Consider the following 23,326-nt stretch of genomic DNA (forward strand, 5'->3'; position numbering starts at 1 on the left):
CTCAAAGGGCATTAGGACTTATGGTATTCTATACACATTGATATTTGTGAAAAAAGCATGACTTGTACTGCTAAGTTTAACACTGTTACTGGGCATGGTGTCTGTGTGCAACATATGCTCCCAAGTTCAACTACATTTATCCATGTAAAGTTATTTTGAAATGTTAGGGGAAAAGGTGTGGCCAAGACCGCGCCTGTGTAGTTGCACTATCGAGGAGCTCTGCTGCACGAGTGCAGATCACAGATTGGGAAGCACTGCTGGGCAGACTGAATCCTCCCTGTGCCTCAAAAACACAACAGAAACAAAGCGGCATTGACTTTGGGGGTCCAGAGTGTTGCTCCTGCAACCGTGCTGCGATCGACACCACTGAGACCTAGTCGCCAAAATTGCAAAATAGCAGCCGCCATCTGATCTGACCCGGTCTGACCACTAGACGGCACGGAGGCCTGTTCTGGCCCTGTGAACCAACAACAAGAGGTTTGTGGCTGACAGCCAAATGCGGAGTGTTGATGCCTGGGGAAGGAGGCAGTGATTGTGACGCCCAGCACAGGACTCCCCCTATGCATACAAGGGGCATGCACCAGCACCACGCTGAAGGACTATCATACTTCCCGGGTCTGATAAGGTGAGAAGCGGGCCTGACACCCTTTCAATGCTTACCACTGTGGCTAACGTGTGGACAAAAGCCCCTGACAACACGCTGATATCCACATCTGGGGCATTAGCGGAGAGCTGAAGTTGCACACCCTTAGCGGCCTGGAAATTACGCAATGTGGCCCGATGAGGCCTACCAGGACAGATACAGCAATGCACCCACATTTTCTTCAACAGAAGTAGCTGAAAGGACTGGGCACCACAAGGGTGGGATACTGTGGCTAACCAAGCTCTTTGCTGCTGACAATACACATGTGCTCGAAGGAGACCCCTCACCGCACTGGAGTTGAGCTGCTGGGCGCTCATCCACTTAGCCTCTGCCAGTTGTGTACTGGCAGTGTGAGTGGGATAAACGGCTCAGAGGCTACCCGACGAAGGATCTGGTGGTGCTGCATGATACAGGGGTGGCCTGACACCCTCAAGAGGGCCAAATCTACATAGCAACATGACAGCGCATGAATCTAAAAAAGAGATGCTCAATAAACAGTCAACCAAATAAATCAGTGCTCTGCCCGGGCTCCCCACCTGCCGTGTCCTCTCAGTCCGTTACAGTAGACATTGACCTACTCGTGTCGGAGTAACCAGAGACCCCTGCCTTCCTGGTACGTTTGTTCTGAACACCGCATCATGATATTGCTGCTCTTAAACGAGATATGGCTGCAGACATTAATGCCTTATGAAAGGACATGACTGAACTGGGGCAGATGATGGATACCCTGGAGCAGACGGGTGATCTCTAGAAGTAAGAACTCCATGAACACAGGTGAGAATTGCTGGAATTGAAAGACAAAAATAACCTATATCACTGCCTGGAAGACCTTGAACATAGGTCCTGCCGCTCCAAGTCTGCATCAAAGATGTCCCATTGCATGCGGACTCAGGGAAGCTAGAGGACTATGTAGCAAGACTGTTCCGCCATGTGGCACCAGACTTACTAGAGAAAGACATTGTTCTGGATCGCACCGATAGGGCAGGTCGTCCCATCAAGAACACCTGCATGCCTCAAGACATCCTTATGTGTCTCCACTCCTACAAACAAAGAAGCCATCATGGCAGCTGTGCAAGACAAAACAACTGTAACATTTGAGGGTGTGAAAATCTGGATATTTAAAGATATATCCACCATCACGCTTCAGCAGCGGAGAATGCTACGTCAAGCCACAGTGTTACTGCAGGAAAAGTGAGTGCGTTATAGGTGGGGCCACCCCTTTCGCCTCCTTTTTGTCTGGAACAGAGAGACTCACGCAGTCTGCACCCTAGAGAAGGTGCAATCTACCCTGGGCTTCAATGACACTCCAGGGAGCGATGTACCCCCTTATAAATGGGTGTGCCCCATCGCTCTGAGGCTGAGCTGAGGAAATATGCCTGAGGGGCAAGAAAATCTACAGTTACACCCAACCAAGGCGAAAAGACATCAAGAAATATCAGGCCTTATTCGACAACTCCAACAGCAGGGAAGTGCATCAGATCCTGAAACTGAGTGATCCCCACTACATGGCACTGCCCACTGAGTAAGGCAATCCCAACTACGAAATAAGTATCCTTCTTCACATTGGATTGACCCGACGGCGTGGCCCTCATACTGGCACTACCTTTGGATCATGTGGCAGAGTTCTAAAACCCCCCCCGACAAAACGGCCACAGATTGCTTGCACACCCGCCTTGGATACGGACCCCATCGTTTGGTCACATTCACTCCAAGGATGCGAAGCTTTGTTGTTTTAGTGCCTTATTTGTTTTCCCCTATCCTCTCCCTAGACAACACATACTCCTAAGCACCTTTTCTGGCTCACTCAAACAGCCTGGCTCAACAGGAGGCTTGGTGTCTTTTTGGGTCCTGGGTTCGATTGTCCTATTGAGAAGCCATGCATGATTCTTATCCCTTGCTATGATAAAGATCCTTAGCCTAAATGCTCCAGGCCTGAATGCTCTAGTGAAACTCCAAACCCTATTTTCCATGCTCAAGGACTCTAAATGTGACATATGCTTGATCCAGGAGACGCATCTCCTTAAGAAGGACTGGCACCACCTTTGCTCCCGCTGGTTAGACCACAGTTCTTTTCATGGTGCCCCTAGAAACTGGCTGGCGTTGCTATTCTCTTTGCTACCCATTCCCTGGCCCAGTACTCCAAACACAAGTGGACATAACAGGTAGACTGCTCTCCCTTCGTGTATCCCTGCACACATATCTTTACAGTGGCCACGGTCAATGCTCCCATCATCTATCAAGAATCTTTCCTCTTAGACACACTGGGTCAAGTGATGACATCCCTCGACACTGACATCCTGAATAGGGGAGACTTTAATTTAGTACCGGACACCCTCACAGACAGGTCATCCCAAAGGAGAGGGGAAACGGGGGCGTTTACTGTAGCTGGTCTCCAATGGCTAAGAGACATGGGGCTAGACTGCCTTACCTCCCACTTCTATAAGAGGATTGCTCCTACCTTGGTCCCATTTTTGGCCCACCTCTATAACTTCTTTAGCACCTCATGTACACTCACAGACACCATGAAAAACCGCTATAATTACAGTGATACCTAAACCAGGTAAGGACCCAGTGTCCTATGCATCCTACCGCCCTATCTCCCTCCTAAACGTAGATGCCAAGGTATTCACAAGTGTGCTAGCAGCAAGGCTGGCCCCATACATGCAGGGCGTGAATGATCCAGACCAGGCCGGCTTTATTCCCAAAGGGGGCTGTAGTGACAATATTAAGCGTATTTGTCACCTGATAGACAAAGAGTGCCGCTTCCACACACCAGCACTTCTACTTTCAGTTAACGCAGAAAAGGCATCTGATCGGGTGCACTAGTCATACCTCAGGTAGAGTTTGAAAAGAAAATGAAAAAAAAAAAAAATGTGTCTTTGGCCCCCGCTTTTGACAATGGGTGTGGTGTAGTTATGCTCACCCCAGGGCACAGGTCCGGACGAAGTGTGTATTGTTGCGACCTTTTGACATCACATGCGGCACTAGACAGCAGGGTTGCCCCCTTGCCCCTCTCCTTTTTGCTCTCGAAATGGAATGGCTGGCAGAGAGGAATACGGGGCAACCCAAAGACAGCGGGGGTAACTATGGGAGGCAGGGAACACAAACTGGCTATGTACGCAGATGATGTTATGATTATGGTCACTTGCCCACAAGGGTGCCATCAACACTTGATGCCAGAACCAGAAATCTTTGGAAGAGAGTCAGGCTTCAAGGTGAATTTTTAGAAAACACAGGTACTGGGCCTCACTATCCAGCAGACAGATCACCTTACTCTTAGGAGCCTGTTCCCTTTTACAGGGGCTACCCTAGGTGTACCCTGCCTGGACTTGCAAATTTGCCCTACGCTGGAGGGTACATCAAAGTCAAAACACAACTATGCTTCCCTCTTATCTGTAGCCATAACAGATTTGCAGTCCTGGGCAGATGGGACTCATAGCTAGATGGGTAAACTGGCAGCAGTAAAAATTACTTTACAGGCCCAAATCCCATACGTGATGCAAAACTTGCCACTCCCATCCCCCCCACTCACAAACATACTGGAGAAGTTACAGCACTTGACTGAACATTACATCTGGGGCGGAAAAAAGCCCTTATGCAAAGAAGCAAGCTTACTGGTCCACGAAGGAGGGTGGTTTGAGAATCCACCATCTCACTTACTACTATGAGGCAGAACAACTCAGATGTATGGGTGAGTGGTCTTGGACTATGACAGAGAAACACTGGTGTTTTACTGACCAGGAGGTAGCTGGAATACATATTTGGTAAATACCTTCGCTCCCAAAGGCCCAGATCAGTGGGGGTTTACATCTCCCCAGGCTTTGGGTGACAGCGGGCATATGAGATAGGGTACAGCTAACAAAGAAACGGTCCTCCTGCATCTTCCCCTAAACACCGATTATAAGAAATCCAGATTTCCCGCCTGCCATGCATGGCATGTCGTTCATGCAATGGCAGATTCCGGGTTGTAAGAGGGTTGGAGACTTCTTCGATCAGGATGGTTTCCTTGATTTTGCACAGATTTAAGTAGACTGTGGTGCTCCCTGTGGGAATTCCCTCTGTGACTGTCTACCGCCTTCCTTTTGTGACCCAATTCTTACCCCTCCCCCATCCTCCCTTCTCCCCCCCACCAGTCTATACAAACAAGTTTTGATTTGTATTGTTTTCTCTTGAAAACTCAAAAAACAGACTTAAACCTAAATGTTAGGTGAAAAATAGGTTGCATGACCTTGAAATCCAATGCGGATTTGGAGTTGTATTTTTAATAAGCTCAATATAGAGTATCAAAATGTAAAGTGTTTGGATATTGATAGACAGAATTTGACAGGTGTAGATGTAGCACATGTATATGCGTGTTGAATGGACATATGGAGTTGTAAACGGGTGAGTGAGTCTGCAGAAGCATAAAAAGCCTTGAACAATATGGCCATAGACTGTCATACCACTAAGAAAAACTTGAGTAAAGGGTTGCCACAATGATTAGCTGCTATTAGAATCGGTATTAATAATTCAGAGACTTATTAAAACTCATGTGTGCAATGGGTTTGTCATTTTTGAACAGAAAGGAAATAAAAATTGAACAAACTTCAATCCAAAGTTTGAAATAGAAGTTCAACAATTCTACGTACTTTGGAGCACTAGCCAAAGCTGACAAACGATACGACGAAGAAAAAAGATTCACTACAGAACTGTCAATCAACACAGTAAAAAAGTATTAAACCACTTTATCCATGCTTACGCGTGCTAGATTCCAATAGGACACTACATTCTTTATTTCATCAAAGGTCCTTATCGCATCATCAAATTTGCCATCAACCACATCCAATGATGCAAATGCTATGCGTGCCTCCTCTTCATAGTTAGAAACTTCGTGAATCTGAAAAGAAAAAGAAAATAAAAAAATCTGACAAATTAAGTAGCGAGACTCATGATCAGAACTGCAAAAAATGTACACTCCATTGCATAATTTTCAAAGCTGTAAAAACATAAGTTAATGCTGTACCCTAGAAAACAGCTTGCTTTGTCATAAAACTAAATTTATGTAAATAAAATAGAAACATTTCAGAGTTCAATTGTGGAAGCATAGCATAAAAAACAGCTGGGGAGCATCTGTCGTAGTTTAGGGACTCATTTAACACTTTACTTCAGTCCACACATATGTAGAAATAAAAGGGCCACTGCTACATTTAATTTTAGGTCATACCTGGATATCTTGGCTGTGAAAATGCTTGAATAATGGGTCAATGGGTTCCGGAATATTCTTTTTTTTTTTAATACAATCTAATAATGGCAAAATCTTCTTCCAGTAATGGACGCAGCGCACCATGTAGTCCTTCTGGTCATAGTATGAATTCAAATTGCTGCCCTAGAAACAATATAGATAAAGGGGTGGTAAGGTCATTCTAATCTTCTGAGAATATTGGTGGTAACAGCCTGAAAGTGCATTTCTGTAATACCTCCACCGACTCGTATCAGTCCGCATCCTTCTACTAAATACAAATGTTGCACCATGATATTAGAACAGCCCTGTTTTCAAAATGAGAGTAGTACTATTAACAGTAACAGTACTGCTATAATATCAGAACACCTTCACCATTACACCTTCCTGCCTGACAAAGAATTAGTGACAAATTACTTATTTATATTGTAATAAAGAGGTATGGACTGAAAGAAAAGAAATGAAAGGACACTGCTCACTTTTTGTGAATGTAGAAAAAACTAAGCAAGTATTTTAAAAAGGCATTTTTCACTTGATTCTAAGGTCAAAAAAGTCCATGTCAAATTCAGAGTAATATTATGCAACTATTTTAAAAGAGATGAGCAGGCACCAAAAATGTAATACAAAATAATGTAAAGCAACAAAAACATCCCAGCTCCTGTTTATACAGTCAAACTAAATGATGCAGCTTAAATGAACTGCTGTTGACAGGACTTGCAAAGAGGTGATGAACCAGGCACCTGCTTTCAAGTATTAATCTGGTTGTCCTAGCCAGTTTTTCTTCCAATTATAGGTCTGCCTCAACCACCCACCACCACCCTGCAGAAGGGGAAAAAACATCTGCAAACCCCTGAGGAGTACATTCTGACTACAGTTTGTCACCGAAACCGTTAAAGGAAAGTCCTGGGTAATTGTCAGCTTTCCAAAAAATACCTACACATCGAGCATGGAATTGTAAAAAGGTGGCCTGGTCTCTTTTTGTCAAAGAACGTGACTACCTTGTGATGCAAAGCTATAGGTACCTTATTCTATGTACAATGCATGGAATACTGACATCATCCTGACATTTTAATATCAATGGGCTATTTGTGAAATTAGTGAGCGTATTAGCAGTTGATTTCTCACACAGCATGCCGCCCGCAAGAGTTATTTTGTTATCACTTGTGTATACCTGAAGGCTTAGTGAGGAAGACTGTTTTCTCAGTCTCTACAATGAGGACAGTTAGGCTTGCTGGCAGATGTGACAGAGTCTAAGTTGCATGCAGTCATATGCATTGTGATGACAGCCATATAATTTACTTGGTTTTCAAAGGGAATGAAGCATTCAGTTTGAATAAAGGTTAAGAGCTGCAGATTTACCATGTACGATTTATGTCTAGTTTGCATGAAAGTATAACAATTGATCGTAAATGCACCAGAATTTAGGAATGATGTTTTGCATATATTTGCATGCATCTAGAATTCTGACTTAACGTTTATTTCACTGTAGCTGAATTCCTTCAAATACTTGCATGCAAATTCGGTTTATGGAGTCTCTAAGTAATTACACTGGCCCTTGATGTGACCTGATTGAGTACAGCTAATGATGTGTCCCAGTTCTGACATCAAAGACCCATAAGACAATAGGGCCCATTCCAGAGTGTATCATTCTGCTGCAGGAGGAAGGGTGGGATTATGAATTTCACAGGCCAATAGGTCCACCTTCTTTGAATTAGGTCAGCAGATTCTCTCAGCTTAGAAAGGTCACTCTAAAGTTTGACTGGGAAAGAGGAGATCTAGGAGTAGAGATCAATACAGTAGAGCTGATCAGACCTTACGTTAGAGGCCATTTGTAAATGCCCCAGCACACAACACAGAGGAAGAACAGTCAGTGGATTGAACTCTAATAATGAAACTTTTATGTGGCTGAATCATTTGGAAATATTAGATTAAGAGAGAACTCACCTATGATAATTCTTCACCTCCGTTTATAACTTTTTGAGCAGAATGCATGAACTAAGAACGGGAATTAGAAGAGGAATGCCAGCTGTGCTGCTTGACCCCGGTCAGAAGGCATGGGTAATGCCTGCTCTAGACTTGCATCTCTGGACTATCATCAGACGTCTACCACGTTTTGTGTTGTTGGTCTTTTGGGGTGTGGACTAGTTATGACCTGGGGGGGGGGGGGGATACCACACAGCATTATCTGCTATCAAACACCAACGGTGTGCAGTTGTAGGGGTTGTGTGACCTTAAGTCAGAAGCATTATGGCTGGGCAGAAGGGTAGGCCCACAGTCCTACCAAAGGAGATGAAATTTTTAGGAGGAAGCAGCAGTGGCCCGGAGGCTTAAATTGTCCTCCAGATATGTGGGGTTGAGGGAAAGGAGCCACACTTTATTGCCTGTATCTAATCCACTGTGCAACCCAGTAGGCCTCTCGCTGCAATCCTCAGTGGCTACTGGAGACATCAGGAGTTACAGGTGGAAAAAAAAAGTGAACAACTTGAAATAATGTTTGAGATATCTTAACTGAAAGGGAGAACTTCTTTTTTCACTTCTCGGGGTTTCTCTGAGGCTCTAGGCACCAGTTAGTGCAGGAAAACCTTAAGTGTAATCACTTGCTTCAAACATATAGCCTTTTCAAGCTTAGCAATGTTGTAATAGCTTTACTGCGTTGAGCCTTGTAGGAAAGTGCCCAATTTTGACACGGTCACCCCCCCTACAAACTGCATGCAGACTGCCAATGCAGACTGTGACCTGGTGCAACCATGAGTGAAAACACAACATGGAACACTCACTGTGTGCTTTGCCCAAATTCCTGCATCTAAGTCACCCCTACAGCAGGCCTTAGAGCCCCAAGGCAGGGTGCATTATATTTCGTGTGAGGACATATCTGCATGAGTTTTGTTTGATTACTAGATATTAGAAGTGAACAGGGAAGCTATCTTTAGGTATGTACAGGGCACTGGTGATTAGGAGTTCTTCAGCTACATAATGGCTTCATTGAAACCTATGGTGTTTGGTATCAAACACCGCTTAATAAATCCATACTGATGCCAATATGGGGTTTATTAGGACATGCATCCAGAGGAAGACCTACTAGTCCTCTAGTGTGCTGGCTGATTAATATCGACCAGCCTGCCACCACAGACGAGTTTCTGACCCCCCCCCCCCCCCCAAGGAGACGAGAGCCTGAGCTCTTAGAGGCCAGAAAAAGGTGTTATCACCTTTCCCACATGATAGCTAGTGAATATGCATACCAAGGCCAGGTACTTCAAAGTCCCAGTCGCCTTTAATATGCAAGCCCAGCTTACCCCAGACATGGGAGATGCCACCTCCTGCCCTGAGGCCCTTTTGGCACCAAAACATGCAGAAAATTAGCTAGGCGTATTGCACTACCAGTCTAGTCACACACCTAAGATGCACTGCCTGATGTGCTTCACGAAAGAAGGGTTCCACCATCTCAAGTGGTCATATAGGGGGTGTAGTCACCCCAGGTGAAAGTAACCCATTGGATACTAACCTACACTCCCCTAAACACCCATAAATTGAGTATATAGGAGCCCCAGCCACCAGGAACTCAGAGTTGACTAACTAAATTAGAAGATAAACAAAGAACAGCTAACCAGCACAAGAACGGTGAACCAGCTGAGGACTCTGGCGCAAACCCTGCCTAGCTGCTCCAGTCCAGACAACTGCAAAAGACCCAACTCATCCTGCAGCTGTGCATCTTCCGATAACCTTGGATGTCTGCCAGCACTGAGCCAACATCTCCCTTGGAGTGGAGGAGCACTTTCCTGCACCATCAGGCACCATCAGGCACCAACCGAAACTGTCCAGTTACTCGTTTTGCTGACAATCAGGTCCACTGTGAAAGCATCACACCAGGAAGAGGATCTCGAGTATCCAGGAGTGCAGCCTCGTCAACCCATCCAGTCTTTGAGATGCTGAGCCTGCCGGAAGCCTCCCTGCACTAATACCCAGGGTACTGATGCCAGCTACAAGCACCAGGGCTTGTCTGTGTTCAGCTGGAATACCACCACAGCAAAAACTTACCTACATGTCAAAAGACTTCAGAGGCCGGCTCCACACTAGAAGCTGTTCTGGTGTGTTTCTTACCCCCCACTTGCTCGTACCCAAACAACGGTGAGAGCCTCTAACTTGCTGACCCGTCAGACAAAACACCTATGCACCTGAACCCCCAGCTAGGTGCCACTGACAGTGTCCCTGTGGATCTCAGACTCTCAAGGACCCCCCCACCCCAATCCCCCCACCCATGCCCCCACCCCCTTCCCACTCACCCTGTTGTTCAGCTGGACTGGTCACCCAGTCCCCAGTTTTCTTCCAGGTACTGCTCGAATTGACTAACACGTCTGAAGCTACCACCTGTAGGCGCACCTCTGCACCTAGACACACCAGGGCAGATAACCAGAAACTGCTGGTAGTTCTAGAGACCTTGGCCCCTACTTACCTTAGGTCCAGAAGAACAGTCCTGTAAGTCGACTGCAAGTAACCCTGTACAGTGTATGGTTTCCCCGTACAATAACATTACTGGGTTTGAGGCCGACGCCTCAGATTTGACAGCTGTATTTTCGATTCTCCATAAAATCACTAACTCTTAACGTACTTGCATGATCTGGTAGATGTTGGTGTCTAAATTAATATAAAAATGTGTACTATTATTCAACTTTGGTCTACAGTTTCTGCTTGAGAGTGTGTCTCATTTATTGACGATGTTCTACAAATGCTTAGCACTACCCTCTGATAAGTAGGGACCACAATCCTAGTCAGGGTAAGTCACAACACAATCCAAATTATCCTGTGCTCACCCCTGTGGTAGCTTAGCACAGAGCAGGCAGGCTTAACTTAGAAGGCAATGAGAAAATAATTTGTGCAGTAACTCATACAGCGACACAGTGAAACACCACAAAAAGTACTCCACATCAGTTTAAGAAAAGGAATAATATTTTTCTGAATAAAATAAGACCAAAAAAAACAAAAATCGAATATGCATAAGTCAAGATATCATTCTTTAAAGGCTTAAATGAGTCTGAATCCATAAGAATCAGTGGTAGTATCCTTGTAACACACAGTACCTCGGATGTGTAAAAAAATTACAACGCACGGGAGCCACAGAGAAGATGCATTAAAAAAAAAAAGTGCAGCATTGGTTTTTCCAGCACAGCACAAACAATGCGTAGTTTCTTTCCACAATGCAAGGAGATACGCCGAATTCCAGGAGTGCAGCCCTGGTTCCTCAGTGCGATGCAGAGATATTTTGACGCCCAGAAATGATGAGTTGAAAATCCTTGACGCACTGGTAAGAAGGGGCAGGTGCTCATCAATCCAGTAGGTGATGCAGTGATTTTTCAGCCACTAGAAAGGCACGGCGTCGATTTCTGCAGGCATTGTGTTGATTTTCTGACGCACAGGGACTTTCTTCTCTTTGATCAAGTCTTTGTGGCCCTGAGACTTCAGAACAGGAGGCAAGCTAAATCCAAGCCCTAGGATATCACTTGTGGGGAAGATAGAATCCTTCTAGTAGAGTCAGGGGCCAGCAGGGCAACAAGCAGGACGGCAGCCCTTCCAGCAAAGTAGTCCAGATGAGTCATTTGGGGAGCCAAGCAGTCCCTACAGAGTCCAGTTGTAGATCCAGAAGTGTCTAATTTTGGAGGGTCACAGACTATATATATATATATATATATATATATATATATACACATATATATATGTGGAAAATGTCACTTACCCAGTGTACATCTGTTTGTGGCATGTTCCGCTGCAGATTCACATGCTATGCATAGTCTACCACCTGCCATTGACCGGAAAATGTCACTTACCCAGTGTACATCTGTTCGTGGCATGTTCCGCTGCAGATTCACATGCACCCTCCCACCTCCCCGGGAGCCTATAGCCGTTTAAGTTCAACATTCACTTGTGTATATATATATATATATATATATATATATATATATATATATATATATATTTTCATTTTGCATGGACATCTCTTTTCTTTATACTCTATCACTCCTACCTTACCCTCTGCGAGAAAACAATCTAACATGGAATCGATGCCCATGCTCAATGGGGCCGAAGAGGAGGAGTCACTCGATCCCGTGACTCGAAAACACTTCTTCGAAGAAAACCAACTTGCAACACTACAAGCCCAACACTAGATGGCAGACTATGCATAGCATGTGTATCTGCAGCTACACATGCCAGTGAATGAAAATATATGGAAAATGTCACTTACCCAGTGTACATCTGTTCGTGGCATTAGTTGCTGCAGATTCACATGCTGTGCACATCCCGCCATCTGGTGTTGGGCTCGGAGTGTTACAAGTTGTTTTTCTTCGAAGAAGTCTTTTCGAGTCACGAGACCGAGGGACTCCTCCCATTTCGACTCCATTGCGCATGGGCGTCGACTCCATCTTAGATTGTTTTCCCCACAGAGGGTGAGGTAGGAGTTGTGTATGCTAGTAATAGTGCCCATGCAATGGAGTGAATATGTATGTACATAATGAAGTTTAAAGTAATATATTTACAAATTTACCTATGTTCAAGATCAACTTCTAAACGGCTACAGGCTCCCGGGGAGGCGGGTGGGCGCATGTGAATCTGCAGCGACTAATCCCACAAACAGATGTACACTGGGTAAGTGACATTTTCCGTTCAATGGCATGTGAAGCTGCAGATACACATGCTGTGCATAGACTAGTAAGCAGTTATCTCCCCAAAAGCGGTGGTTCAGCCTGTAGGAGTTGAAGTTGTTTGAAACAATGTTCGTAGTACCGCTTGACCTACTGTGGCTTGTTGTGAAGTTAACACATCTACACAGTAGTGTTTGGTAAATGTATGAGGCGTAGACCATGTTGTTGCCTTACATATTTCGTTCATTGGAATATTTCCTAGAAAGGCCATGGTAGCACCTTTCTTTCTGGTTGAGTGTGCCTTTGGTGTAATAGGCAGGTCTCTCTTTGCTTTAAGATAGCAGGTTTGAATACACTTAACTATCCATCTAGCAATGCCTTGTTTTGAAATTGGATTTCCTGTATGAGGCTTTTGAAAGGCAATAAATAGTTGTTTTGTTTTTCGAATTAGTTTTGTTCTGTTAATGTAGTACATTAGCGCTCTTTTAATGTCTAATGTATGTAGTGCTCTTTCAGCTACAGAATCTGGCTGTGGGAAGAACACTGGTAATTCTACCGTTTGATTTAAGTGGAACGGTGAAATAACTTTTGGTAAAAAAAAAATGATTTGTCCGTAGAACTATTTTATTCTTGTGTATTTGAATAAATGGTTCTTGTATGGTGTAGGAAGTTGGCTCTGTATGTGCTATTTCAAAGTAAGGAATAGCATGCACAGAGTCCAAGGGTTCCCCTTAGAGGTAAGATAGTGTCAAAAAGAGATAATACTAATGCTCTATTTTGTGGTAGTGTGGTCGAGCAGTAGGCTTATCAAAGGAGTAGTGTTAAGCATTTGTTGTACATACACACAGGCAATAAATGAGGAACACACACTCAGAGACAAATCCAACCAATAGGTTTTGTTATAGAAAAATATATTTTCTTAGTTTATTTTAAGAACCACAGGTTCAAATTCTACATGTAATATCTCATTTGAAAGGTATTGCAGGTAAGTACTCTAGGAACTTTGAATAATTACAGTAGCATATATACTTTTTACATAAAACACATTTAGCTGTTTTAAAACTGGACACAGTGCAATTTTCACAGTTCCTGGGGGAGGTAAAGTATTGTTAGTTTTAGCAGGTAAGGAAATTACCTACAGGTTTCAGTTTTGGGTCCACGGTAGCCCACCGTTGGGTGTTCAGAGCAACCCTAAAGTTACCACACCAGCAACTCAGGGCCGGTCAGGTGCAGAGGTCAAAGAGGTGCCCAAAACACATAGGCTTCAATGGAGAGAAGGGGGTGCCCCGGTTCCGGTCTGCCAGCAGGTAGGTACCCGTGTCTTCAGAGGGCAGACCAGGGGGGTTTTGTTGGGCACCGGGGGACACACAACTCCACACAAAAAGTACACCCTCAGCAGCGCGGGGGCGGCCGGGTGCAGTGTGCAAACAAGCGTCGGGTTCTCTGTAGATTTCAATGGGAGACCAAGGGGTCTCTTCAGCGGTGCAGGCAGGCAAGGGGGGGTGGGGGGCTCCTCGGGGTAGCCACCACCTAGGCAAGGGAGAGGGCCTCCTGGGGGTCACTCCTGCACTGAAGTTCCGTTCCTTCAGGTGCTGGGGGCTGCGGGTGCAGGGTCTTTTCCAGCCGTCGGGATTTTAGAGTCAGGCAGTCACGGTCAGGGGGAGCCTCGGGATTCCCTCTGCAGGCGTCGCTGTGGGGGCTCAGGGGGGACAACTTTGGTTACTCACGGTCTCGGAGTCGCCGGAGGGTCCTCCCTGAGGTGTTGGTTCTCCACCAGTCGAGTCGGGGTCGCCGGGTGCAGTGTTGCAAGTCTCACGCTTCTTGCGGGGATTTGCAGGGGTCTTTAAATCTGCTCCTCTGTAACAAAGTTGCAGTCTTTTTGGAGCAGTGCCACTGTCCTCTGGAGTTTCTTGTCTTTCTTGAAGCAGGGCAGTCCTCTGAGGATTCAGAGGTCGCTGGTCCTTGGGAAAGCGTTGCTGGAGCAGGTTTCTTTGGAAGGCAGGAGACAGGCCGGTAGGACTGGGGCCAAAGCAGTTGGTGTCTTCTTTCTTCTTCTGCAGGGGTTTTCAGCTCAGCAGTCCTCTTCTTCTTGTAAGTTGCAGGAATCTAAATTCTTAGGTTCAGGGGAGCCCTTAAATACTAAATTTAAGGGCGTGTTTAGGTCTGGGGGGTTAGTAGCCAATGGCTACTAGCCCTGAGGGTGGGTACACCCTCTTTGTGCCTCCTCCCAAGGGGAGGGGGTCACAATCCTATCCCTATTGGGGGAATCCTCCATCTGCAAGATGGAGGATTTCTAAAAGTTAGAGTCACTTCAGCTGAGGACACCTTAGGGGCTGTCCTGACTGGCCAGTGACTCCTCCTTGTTAGTGGGGTCGTGGCCGGAGGGGGCGGGCAACTCCACTAGCTGGAGTGCCCTGCGGTGCTGGAACAAAGGGGGTGAGCCTTTGAGGCTCACCGCCAGGTGTTACAGCTCCTGCCTGGGGGAGGTGTTAGCATCTCCACCCAGTGCAGGCTTTGTTACTGGCCTCAGAGTGACAAAAGCACTCTCCCCATGGGGCCAGCAACATGTCTCGGTTGTGGCAGGCTGCTGGAACCAGTCAGCCTACACAGATAGTCGGTTAAGGTTTCAGGGGGCACCTCTAAGGTGCCCTCTGGGGTGTATTTCACAATAAAATGTACACTGGCATCAGTGTGCATTTATTGTGCTGAGAAGTTTGATACCAAACTTCCCAGTTTTCAGTGTAGCCACTATGGTGCTGTGGAGTTCGTGTTTGACAAACTCCCAGACCATATACTCTTATGGCTACCCTGCACTTACAATGTCTAAGGTTTTGCTTAGACACTGTAGGGGCACAGTGCTCATGCACTGGTGCCCTCACCTATGGTATAGTGCACCCTGCCTTAGGGCTGTAAGGCCTGCTAGAGGGGTGACTTATCTATACTTGCATAGGCAGTGAGAGGCTGGCATAGCACCCTGAGGGGAGTGCCAGGTCGACTTACTCATTTTGTTCTCACCATCACATACAAGCTGGCAAGCAGTGTGTCTGTGCTGAGTGAGGGGTCTCCAGGGTGGCACAAGACATGCTGCAGCCCTTAGAGACCTTCCCTGGCATCAGGGCCCTTGGTACCAGAGGTACCAGTTACAAGGGACTTACCTGGATGCCAGGGTGTGCCAATTGTGGATACAAAAGTACAGGTTAGGGAAAGAACACTGGTGCTGGGGCCTGGTTAGCAGGCCTCAGCACACTTTCAATTCAAAACATAGCATCAGCAAAGGCAAAAGGTCAGGGGGTAACCATGCCAAGGAGGCATTTCCTTACATATGGTAAATGCTTGAATTTCACTCACCCTTCTTAGAGATGTGATGGCAATCATAAATGCAACTTTCCACGTTAAGTATTGCATTTCACAAGAGTGCATGGGCTCGAAAGGCGGACCCATGAGTCGTGTTAAGACAATGTTGAGGTTCCATGAAGGAACTGGTGGTGTTCTTGGTGGTATAATTCTCTTTAGACCTTCCATAAATGCTTTTATGACTGGTATCCTAAATAATGAAGTTGAGTGCGTAATTTGCAGGTAAGCTGAAATTGCAGTAAGATGTATTTTTATGGAAGAGAAAGCTAGTTTTGACTTTTGCAAATGTAGTAAGTATCCTACTATATCTTTTGCAGATGCGTGTAAGGGTTGAATTTGATTATTATGGCAGTAATAAACAAATCTTTTCCACTTATTTGCATAGCAGTGTCTAGTGGTAGGCTTCCTAGCTTGTCTTATGACCTCCATACATTCTTGTGTGAGGTCTAAGTGTCCGAATTCTAGGATTTCAGGAGCCAAATTGCTAGATTCAGCGATGCTGGATTTGGATGTCTGATTTGTCGTTTGTGTTGTGTTAACAGCTCTGGTCTGTTTGGTAGTTTGACATGAGGTACTACTGAAAGGTCTAGTAGTGTTGTGTACCAAGGTTGTCTTGCCCATGTTGGTGCTATTAGTATGAGTTTGTTTTGACTCAACTTGTTTACTAGATATGGAAGGAGTGGGAGAGGGGGAAAAGCGTACGCAAATATCCCTGACCAGTTCATCCATAGCGCATTGACCTGAGACTGATGTTGTGGGTACCTGGATGCGAAGTTTTGGCATTTTGAGTTTTCCTTTGTTGCAAATAGATCTATTTGTGGTGTTCCCCAAATTCGGAAGTAAGTGTTCAGTATTTGGGGGTGAATCTCCCATTCGTGGATCTGTTGGTGATCCCGAGAGAGATTGTCTGCTAACTTATTCTGAATTCCTGGAATAAATTGTGCTATTAGGCGAATGTGGTTGTGAATCGCCCAATGCCATATTTTCTGTGTCAGGAGACACAACTGTGTCAAGTGTGTCCCTCCCTGTTTGTTTAGGTAATACATTGTTGTCATGTTGTCTGTTTTGACAAGAATGTATTTGTGGGTTGTTATGGGTTGAAATGCTTTCAGCACTAGAAATACCGCTAACAGTTCTAAGTGATTTATGTGAAACTGTCTTTGCTGTATGTCCCATTGTCCTTGGATGCTGTGCTGATTGAGGTGTGCTCCCCACCCTGTCATGGATGCATCTGTCGTTATCACGTATTGTGGCACTGGGTCTTGGAAAGGCCGCCTTTGGTTTAAATTTATACTGTTCCACCATTGAAGCGAGATGTATGTTTGGCGGTCTATCAACACCAGATCTAGAAGCTGACCTTGTGCTTGTGACGCTAGGCACTGTTGTAAGGGCCGCATGTGCAACCTTGCATTTGGGACAATGGCTATGCATGAAGACATCATGCCAAGTAGTTTTATTACTATTTTGACTTGTATCTTTTGTTTTGGATACATGGCCTGTATTACATTGTGAAATGTTTGAACTCTTTGTGGACTTGAAGTGGCAATCCCTTTTGTTGTGTTGATTGTTGCTCCCAAGTATTGCTGTGTTTGACACGGCAGAAGGTGTGACTTTGTGTAGTTGATTGAGAAACCTAGTTTGTGTAGGATTTCTATGACATATTTTGTGTGTTGTGAACACCGTCTTAGCGTGTTGGTTTTGATTAACCAATCGTCCAGGTACGGGAACACATGTATTTGCTGCCTTCTGATATGTGCAGCTACTACTGCCAGGCATTTTGTAAAAACTCTTGGCGCAGTTGTTATTCCGAATGGCAACACTTTGAATTGGTAATGTATCCCTTGGAATACAAACCTTAGGTACTTTCTGTGTGAAGGATGTATTGGTATATGGAAATATGCATCCTTTAAGTCTAGTGTTGTCATGTAGTCTTGTTGGTTGAGCAGTGGGATTACGTCTTGTAAAGTAACCATGTGAAAGTGGTCTGATTTGATGTAGGTATTTAATGTTCTGAGATCTAGTATAGGTCTGAGAGTTTTGTCTTTTTTGGGTATCAGAAAGTACAGTGAGTAAACTCCTGTGTTTAATTGTTGTCTTGGTACTAATTCTATTGCTTCTTTCTGTAGCAATGCTTGAACTTCTAGTCCTAGAAGATCTATATGTTGTTTTGACATACTGTGTGTTTTCGGTGGGACGTTTGGAGGGAATTTAAGAAATTCTATGCAATAACCATGCTGGATAATTGCTAAGACCCAAGAGTCTGTTGTTATTTCCTCCCAATGTGTGTAAAACTTGGTTAGTCTCCCCCCCACAGGTGTTATGTGTTGGGGATTTGTGACCTTGAAGTCACTGTTTGTTTGGAGGAGTTTTGGGACTTTGGAACTTTCCTCTATTCTTTTGAAATTGTCCTCCTCTATATTGTCCCCGAAAACCTCCCCGCTGATACTGGCTCTGGTAAGTGGGCTTTGTTTGTGAGGTTGTGGCTTCTGTGGTCTGCCCTCGAAACCCCCCTCGAAATTGTGTCTTTCGAAATGTGCCTCTGCTCTGCGGGGAGTAGAGTGCGCCCATGGCTTTGGCCGTCTCAGTGTCTTTCTTAAGTTTTTCTATCGCAGTGTCCACCTCCGGCCCAAACAACTGCTGTCCGTTGAATGGCATATTTAGCACAGCTTGCTGTATCTCTGGTTTAAATCCTGATGTACGCAGCCATGCATGTCTCCTTATTGTTACTGCTGTGTTGACAGTTCTAGCAGCTGTGTCTGCAGCATCCATTGCTGACCGTATCTGATTATTAGAGATACTCTGTCCCTCTTCTACCACTTGCTGCGCTCTTTTTTGGAACTCTTTTGGTAAATGTTCAATAAAGTGTTGCATCTCATCCCAATGGGCCCTATCATATCTGGCTAACAAAGCTTGGGAATTTGCAATGCGCCACTGGTTTGCTGCCTGTGCCGCCACCCTTTTGCCTGCAGCATCAAATTTTCTACTTTCTTTATCTGGAGGTGGTGCATCTCCTGAAGAATGTGAGTTGGCTCTTTTGCGCGCTGCTCCCACTACAACAGAGTCTGGTGTTAGCTGTTGTGTGATGTACACTGGGTCCGTTGGTGGCGGTTTATATTTTTTATCTAATCTTGGAGTAATGGCTCTCCCCTTGACAGGCTCTTCAAAAACTTGTTTGGAGTGTTTGAGCATTCCGGGTAACATCGGAAGACTTTGATATTGACTGTGTGTAGACGACAGTGTATTAAAAAGAAAGTCGTCTTCAATGGGTTCTGAATGAAGGCTGACATTATGAAATGCTGCAGCTCTCGATACCACTTGAGCGTAGCCTGTACTATCCTTTGGTGGCGATGGTCTTGCTGGATAGCATTCAGGGCTATTATCTGACACTGGTGCGTCATAAAGGTCCCATGCGTCAGGGTCATCTTGACTCATTCCCGTATGAGTTGGGGATTGCATCATTGGTGGAGTGGCTACAGGTGATGGTGGCGGAGAGTGATGTGGGGATGGTGGTGGTGTTACTTGTTTAGCCACCTTTGTGTGTGGCTGTTTGTCCTTGTCTTGGAAGGCAAGTTTACGTTTCATTTTGATTGGGGGAAGAGTGCTGATCTTCCCCGTATCTTTTTGAATAAAGAGCCGCCTGTGTGTGTGTGTGATCTGGCTCTATTGTCTCTAATTCTTGTTCAAATCTGTGTGTCTTCATTTGTGAGGACAGTCCTTGTTCCTCTGAATAGGAACTTGTTTTCGGTTCCGAGACCGGATGTTTCGGTACCGAAACCTTTTCGGCTGCTTTTTTCGGCTCGGACGAAACCTTTTTTTACTTTCGGCGTCGTGCCCTCTCGATGCCGACCCATTTCGGTGCCGCTGTCTCGATGCCGAATCTTCTCGGAGCCACTATCTCGGGCCCGAGATTGCTGTGTGCCAGTATCTCGACCGGGGTCGGATGACTTCGACACCAGCTCGCCCTTTTTCGGTGCTGATGGACGGTCACCTATTTTTCGGGTTAAGCCATGGCCTACTGGCAGTGGCGTCCCCTGGGCTTTAGCGGTTTTCTCGTGAGTTCTCTGCTTCGACGTCTTACTCACTGTTTTCGGCGTTTCTTCGGATCGATCTCCTCCGAGTCCGATTCCTGGGTGGAGAATGTTTCTTCCTCCTCCTCGAAACGCCCTTGTCCTGTCGGTGCCGACGCCATTTGCAGTCTTCTGGCTCTTCGGTCCCCGAGTGTCTTCCTGGACCGAAACACTCGACAGGCCTCACAAGTATCCTCCTTGTGTTCTGGTGACAAACACAAGTTACAGACCAGGTGTTGATCTGTATATAGATACTTGTTATGGCATTTTGGACAGAAGCGGAATGGGGTCCGTTCCATCAGCCTTGAAGAGACACGTGGCCGGGCCGACCAGGCCCCGACGGGGATCGAAAAAAAACCCGAAGGGCCACCAGAGCTCTTCTTAATTCGGTGTCGATCTGTTGTAACTAACCCGATACCGAACGCAAACAATACAGACGATTTTTCAGAGATTCTAACTAACTTTCCGACCCGAAACTCGGAGCGAAAAGGAACACGTCCGAACCCGATGGCGGAAAAAAAACAATCTAAGATGGAGTCGACGCCCATGCGCAATGGAGTCGAAATGGGAGGAATCCCTCGGTCTCTGACTCGAAAAGACTTCTTCGAAGAAAAACAACTTGTAACACTCCGAGCCCAACACCAGATGGCGGGATGTGCACAGCATGTGCATCTGCAGCTACACATGCCATCGAACATATATATATATATATATACACATATATACACACACACACACACAGAAATACCTTTGAAGTGGGGGAGACTTCAAAGAGTGGTTTTGAAGTGCACAAGTACCCCTTACAACCCAGTCGGGTCTGCCAGGATCCCTGTGAGGGGTTCTCAGTCCTTTGTGTGAGGGCAGGCCACTGGCTTTTGAAGTCTAAGAGAGAGCCCCTCCACCGTTCCTGCCCAGGCAGACCCATTCAGTATGCAGATGTGACTGAATGTTCTATGTTTATGGAAGTCTGGGTGAAATGCACAAGGGGAGCTGTCAACCAGCACAGACCAGATGTGGATTAGAGACAGGCTGTAAGGCACAAATGCAGAGAAAAGCCCACTTTCTAAAAGAAGTATTTCTAGAATAGTAATATTAAATCCAACTTCACCAGTAAGCAGAATTTGCTATTACCATTCTGGCCATACTAAACATGACAGGGCTATTCCTTTCAGATCATTATCTACTACTTAAAAGTATATAAGGGGCAGTTCCAATGCTGGCTTATGAGAGGAGCAGGCGTGACACTAGTGAGGAATGAATTTGCAAGTTTTTCACTACCAGGACATGTAAACACATAAGTACATGTCCTGCCTTATACTTACATTATACCCTGCCCTATGGGTGCACCTCTAGTGCACTTTACTAGAGACTTACATGTAAATTAAATACGTCAATTGGGTATAAGCCAATGTTAGCAACACAAAAGGATGATGGACAGAGTGCTGAACAATGCAAATACTCACCCCCAGTCACAGATCTATTGTTCTTTTGCTCACCATGCCACCACAGTTTGGACCCAGCCCTATGCAAATCAGTCTTGACCCTGTTCCTCATGGGAACAGTCCAGCCCGAACTGCCAAGCCAGGTCCTCCCTGGACTGGAAACAAGCATCCTGGGACCGGTTTCAGGGTTTCACCCTTCATCAGCCAGGCTAGCTTAAATTCAGTGGCATGGTGAGCAAGGGACCCATGTCTGGGTATACCCATCCCACTTAAGGCAACTTTAGCAACACAAAAGGATGATGGACGGAGTGCTGAACAATGCAAACACTCACCCCCAGTCACAGATCTGGGTTTAATCTATCGTTCTTTTGCTCACCATGCCACCCCAGTTGGGCCCAGCCATATGCAAATCAGTCTTGACTGTGTTCCTCATGGTAACAGTCCAGCCTGAACTGCCAAGCCAGGTCCTGGGACTAGTTTCAGAGTTTGATGATTTGCATATAGCTGGGTCCAAACTGGGGTGACGTGGCAAGCAAAATAATGATGGATTAAACCCAGATCTGTGACTGGAGGTGAGTGTTTGAAAAGTTTCAACACTGTTCATTATTTTATTTTGTGATATTGCAAAGGAGCCAATGTTACCATGTTTAGCAGGGAGAGTGCATGCACTCTGTGCACTTTACTACTGCTGACCAGTGCTAGAGTCCTAAATCTAGCAAAAACATTGTCAGAAAAATGAGGGAGTCAGGCAAAACTTTGAGGAGTGACCATCCTAAGGCTGTCAGGTCTAACACAGGGTTATTATTTTAACATATGTCAGCCACTAAGGGTGGCCTGTGATATCTGCATAGTGCACACCTACGTTGGTACACTGAATATACAACCAGCTTCCAACAAGCGTGTTCAACAATATCACCCTTCAGAGCACTCAAAAGGGAGTGATACTGATATTTTTTGGAACTGTGCATGGCATTCTTCCTGATGACACTTTTGCGAGGAGAAACCGTGGTGGAGCAGAGTGCACCAGCCCCAGCCCAAACGTATGTCGCTAGCAACCCTATGCACTAGGGACTGGGTTGGCACATACGTGGCAGTGAACCACAACAGCAAAAGCTACCAAAGTTTCCTTCCTCCAGCTTCCTCTTCCACAGGGGCAGGTGCCTGGATACAAGACTAATAGCTGCAAGCACCCAAAGACACGGAGTCAGTTGTGGTAGGGTGTACGCGGTTCAATGCATACAGGGGTATGTCTATTGAGTAATTACTAGCAAAGGGTGAATTTAGGACTCATGGCGCTCACTTGACAGTAGACAGTTTATTTTAGAAGTCTCTAAATATTGCAGTGCTTAAAAGGGAAGGGGGGGGGGGGTCCACCCAATATCCTCCTACAAACCCAGAAGGTTTCAAGTGGCATAGAGTAGCCTCTGCCTGGCTCTGGCTTCTGAATACATGTCTGGGTTAGACTGACAGTTGGGCTGCTCGTGAATTTACTCTATACAGTCACACAAGGGGAGCTGAGGCAGGTCCTGCATATCATGAGGTGTCTTCCTGGACTATAGTGGAGAGGGGAGCGAACACTTCCACCTGAATAGGGCTGTGCATATCCTTACACAAAGCAGTCTCCTACCCTCTAGAGTGTGCCTGGGGCCAGGACAAGGAGAGGCAGGGTCTTGTGCACTACAAAGACTTTCCTTTGAAGTTTGTCTACTCCAAAGGCAGAAATGAGTATAGGTTTTGGACTGCTGACCCCACAACTTCAGAACACTTCTGGACTGAGGACATTCTGCCAGGAAGAAGAGCTGGATGCTGTAGGTGCAACTGCCACTCTGCCTTGCTTTGCAAACTGCCACTCTGCCGTGCTTTGCTGTGCTGGCCTGCTGCTTCTGTCCTGGGAGTGAAAGGACTGGACTTGGATTGCCACATCCTGCTTTCCAAGGTTCTCCAAGGGCTTCAACTGAGCTTGCCTCCTG

The 23,326-nt window shown here is 45.8% G+C and overlaps 1 protein-coding gene across 3 annotated transcripts in view; it reads right to left on the minus strand.

Annotated features, from left to right (window-relative positions):
* The window catches only part of LOC138250083 (E3 SUMO-protein ligase RanBP2-like), a 580,259-nt gene that overhangs the window by 376,510 nt on the left and 180,423 nt on the right, over positions 1 to 23,326 (minus strand). For all 3 annotated transcript variants that reach the window (XM_069204483.1, XM_069204484.1, XM_069204485.1), the window contains exons 13-14: positions 5,847 to 6,008; positions 5,382 to 5,519 (exon numbers count right to left, since the gene is read on the minus strand). In XM_069204483.1, the coding sequence (XP_069060584.1) occupies positions 5,382 to 5,519; positions 5,847 to 6,008 (300 nt within the window). The remainder of the gene's footprint in view (positions 1 to 5,381; positions 5,520 to 5,846; positions 6,009 to 23,326) is intronic.

The sequence above is a fragment of the Pleurodeles waltl genome, chromosome 8 (assembly GCF_031143425.1).
Source record: "Pleurodeles waltl isolate 20211129_DDA chromosome 8, aPleWal1.hap1.20221129, whole genome shotgun sequence".
NCBI lineage: Eukaryota > Metazoa > Chordata > Amphibia > Caudata > Salamandridae > Pleurodeles > Pleurodeles waltl.